This window comes from Phyllostomus hastatus, unplaced genomic scaffold (assembly GCF_019186645.2).
Source record: "Phyllostomus hastatus isolate PE091 unplaced genomic scaffold, TTU_PhHast_1.1 phas_contig_34, whole genome shotgun sequence".
Classification (NCBI taxonomy): domain Eukaryota; kingdom Metazoa; phylum Chordata; class Mammalia; order Chiroptera; family Phyllostomidae; genus Phyllostomus; species Phyllostomus hastatus.
Window position 1 is genome coordinate 10730047 of NW_025333857.1, and position 3438 is coordinate 10733484.

General features: G+C 45.8%; 1 protein-coding gene across 1 annotated transcript; it reads left to right on the forward strand.

Annotated features, from left to right (window-relative positions):
• Positions 1-459: 459 nt before the first annotated feature.
• On the forward strand, positions 460-1023 carry IFNB1 (interferon beta 1). The gene has a single exon (XM_045840975.1). The coding sequence runs from the start codon at positions 460-462 to the stop codon at positions 1021-1023; it is 564 nt and encodes a 187-aa protein (XP_045696931.1).
• The last annotated feature ends 2415 nt before the right edge of the window (positions 1024-3438 follow it).

Genomic DNA, 3438 nt, shown 5'->3' on the forward strand with positions numbered 1-3438 from the left:
GGTTGCCAGATGGGAGGGGGATTGGGAGTCTGGGTGAAAAACGTGAAGGGATCAAGAAGTAGGAATTGGCAGTTACAGAACAGCCACGGTGATGTAAAGTACAGCCTAGGAAGTACAGTCAGTAATGTTGTAATGCCTATGTGTGGTGCCAGAAGGGTACTAGACTTTTTTGGGGTGATCAGTTTGTAAGGTAGACAAATGCCTAATCACTATGTTGTATGCCTCAAACTAATATGATATTATATGTCAACTAATTGAAAAATAAACATGAGAAATATACATGACAAAAGAAAACTGAAAAGGAGAACTGAAAATGGGAAATCCCCCTGAGATAGAAAGCCTAGATGGCCATATAAATATCCCATACTCATGGAGAAAACTCATTCACTCTGGGAGCCCTTTGAGAGCCTTTGCCTCAGTGCCTAGGTGGAAGTAAGCACCATCGTTTCTCTCGTCATCATGGCCAATGGGAGCATCGTCCAGATGGCTCTCCTGTTGTGTTTCTCCACCACAGCTCTTTCCATGAGCTACGACGTGCTTCAGTTCCAGCAGAGAGGCAGTATTTCAGCCTGTTGGACTCTCATACGGCAGTTGAATGGAACCAGTCACTCTTGCCTCCAGGACAGGATAGACTTCAAGTTCCCCCAGGAGATTCAACCTCAGAAGTTCCAAAAGGAGGAAGCCATGTTGGTCATCCATGAGATGCTCCAGCAGATCTTTGATCTTTTCACAAGAAATTTCTCTAGCACCGGCTGGAATGAGACCATCATTGGGAAACTCTATGGGGAACTCAGCTGGCAGGTGGATCATCTGGAGGCAGCTCTGGTGGAGATCGAGGAGGAGGAAACCTTCACCTGGGAGAAAAACACCACTCTGCTGCTCCTGCAGGATTATTACTCACAAATTGGGGAGTATCTGGAGACCAAGTTGTACAGCAGATGTGCCTGGATAGAAGTCCGAAGGCACATCCTCAGGAACTTTTCTGTCCTTCACAAACTCATAGATCTTATCTTCAAAAACTGAATGTCTGTCAGCCTGTGCCTCTGGGAAGGAGCAACGCTGACCACGACCTCAGGCATGCTTCAGCCAGTCACTCTCTGATGGATAGCTAAGGCATGTGCCTTTGAAAGGACAGCTAGACTTTTTGAAAGTTAATTAAATTATTTATTAAGTTATTTTTAAATTTATTTAAGCTTTTACCTTGGAAAATAAATTTTTTTAAACAAACTCAGCATGGCAGTTTTTATTTCAACTTGGTTTATATAACCACCCACAGTAAAAGTTACAGGGCACCTATTAGATGTTCTTTCTAAAATACGCCTGCAAAGTAGTTCTGGCCTCTGTCTTCCAGGAATTTAAAACTCAAGGAAGGCACACGGAATACACGAGGTAAGAGACAATCAGGGGACCTGTATCTTGCTTGGGAGTAAATGTGGCCTGAGCCTCTACAGAATTAAAATGGAAGAGGCAGGTAGGTGTCTCTGGAACTGAACCAGGGAGCCTACTGCTTGTACTCTGTAGCCCAGGCTCTCTGGCCCTAAAGTTAGACTCTGGCTGCTTTCAGCAGAACTATGGGAATGTCTCAGCTCTTGTGTTCACCCTGAACCATCCTGTTACCTCTGGAGTGCTCTGCTCACCACCCTAACCCTGGAAGGCTTCAAAATATTGATGCGCCCCCCACAAAGCGAAGGGTGAGAAGTCCCAGGCAATTCTGGAGCACTGTTAAGTAGCAGCCCCTTCAGTTTAGTCTTCTCAGGACAGCCAAGACATAGGGGTTTCTGAGGGTAGCTGAACGATGACTGCTTCCAGGGCACAGACACCAGAGGGGGGAAGAACTCTGCTGTATATACCCTGCCATCTGGCTAGGTTTTTGCCCCATTTTCACCCCCCCCCCAGAAAAGCAAATTTGCTCCTGGTCTCCCCTGCCTTATTTGCACAGAATTTCAGGAAAATCTTACCTGATTTTCCTGCTGCTCTGCATCTGTGCATCCACATAGTCCCTGGGGCTACATCCTGGGCCAGGGCAGCAGACTAAGTCCTTTCAGACCCAGTGAAAAACTGGGATGCATGAGAGAAAGGGAAATTCAGGTGAGGTAGAGAGGGCACTACATTTTCCCAGGGCTTACACGGGGAAAGTCAAGTCTTCCTGGGAGTTCTCTGGGCACATGGCCAGCATGGCGGGATTTCTGTCTTTGTGTAGAACCCTGTGGGTTCGAGGGTTATTATGACTGTTCCTGTTATAAGCAGGTGCCACCCTGGCACTGTGCTGAACTCTTATGCATGAAACCAGACATAGCCCTCTTCACCACCATGCCTGTGATAGACACAACTACATTATTGCTATTTTACAGGTCAGGAAACTAAGTATCAGAGACACTTAGTAGCTATCCCAAGATCACATAACTAGTAAATGTAGGTTTAAAAAGTTCAAAGGGAGGAATAACATAAGATTGGATCTAGGCACTTTCCCCTAGAGCAGGAGAGAAGTCTGAGTTCCCTTAAAAAAGTCAGCCTTGAGGGGAAGAATTCATTAGTGTTCCAGAGACACTAAGTTCAGTGCAGACAGTGAGCTCCGGGCTCCCCCTTCTGACCTAAGGCGGGTTCCACACTGGCTATGGAACCAAGATGCACCATCCTGGTGGGTCTGCTGCCATAACACCAGGCCAGTCACTGTCTCTGTAAGACAATGAACTTTCTCTTTTCCTCCAACTCCTCATTCTTTGTGACCCCACACCCAAAACATGCCAGGGGACATTCCACAGTAGTGCTTGTTTTTTGCCTGGGAGTCAAAGACAAGATTGATACATAGGAATGCAGAGTAGGAGGCAATGGCTAGAACAACCAAGAAGATGCTAAACCAGTCTCTCTTCATCGGTGAGCTCCAACTGACCACCATCTTTTCGGGGCCAGAAAATGAGGGGCTGGGGCAGCCCTGGAAAGATCTGTGCTGTGCGTGTTCTGGGGCCCTGGACAGAGGAGAGTCTTCTTCTGAGGAATGACAAATAATTGTGCCACATCTGAGCACGTTGGCCCATCCATAATAGCAAAAGTATGTCCATCACCAGTAGGGGATAAGTGATAATTAACATTAATTCCATTAAGAATGAGGGAGGCCAACACAAAGTGTATACATATTTCCATATGCTAAGCAGATAGCTGCATATGAGGGTGTAATTTATTAATTTATTCTAGCACCAGAAAACCTTGCAAGGAGAGTGCTCATTGCTTAGAAAAATACTGAAAGTTTTAGGTGCAGCAACACAAAAGACGGTCCAACACCAGTGGTTTGTTCTTGTGCGTCTGTTTCTGAGGAGGAAAGAGACAGAGAGAAACTCACTGGTTGGTCTAGAGTGGGATGCTCTGTGGGAAAAGACAACAGTAAAAAAATGTCTGGTGGGGGTAAATAAAGGACTTGTAAGAACAAGAATATCTTGAAAT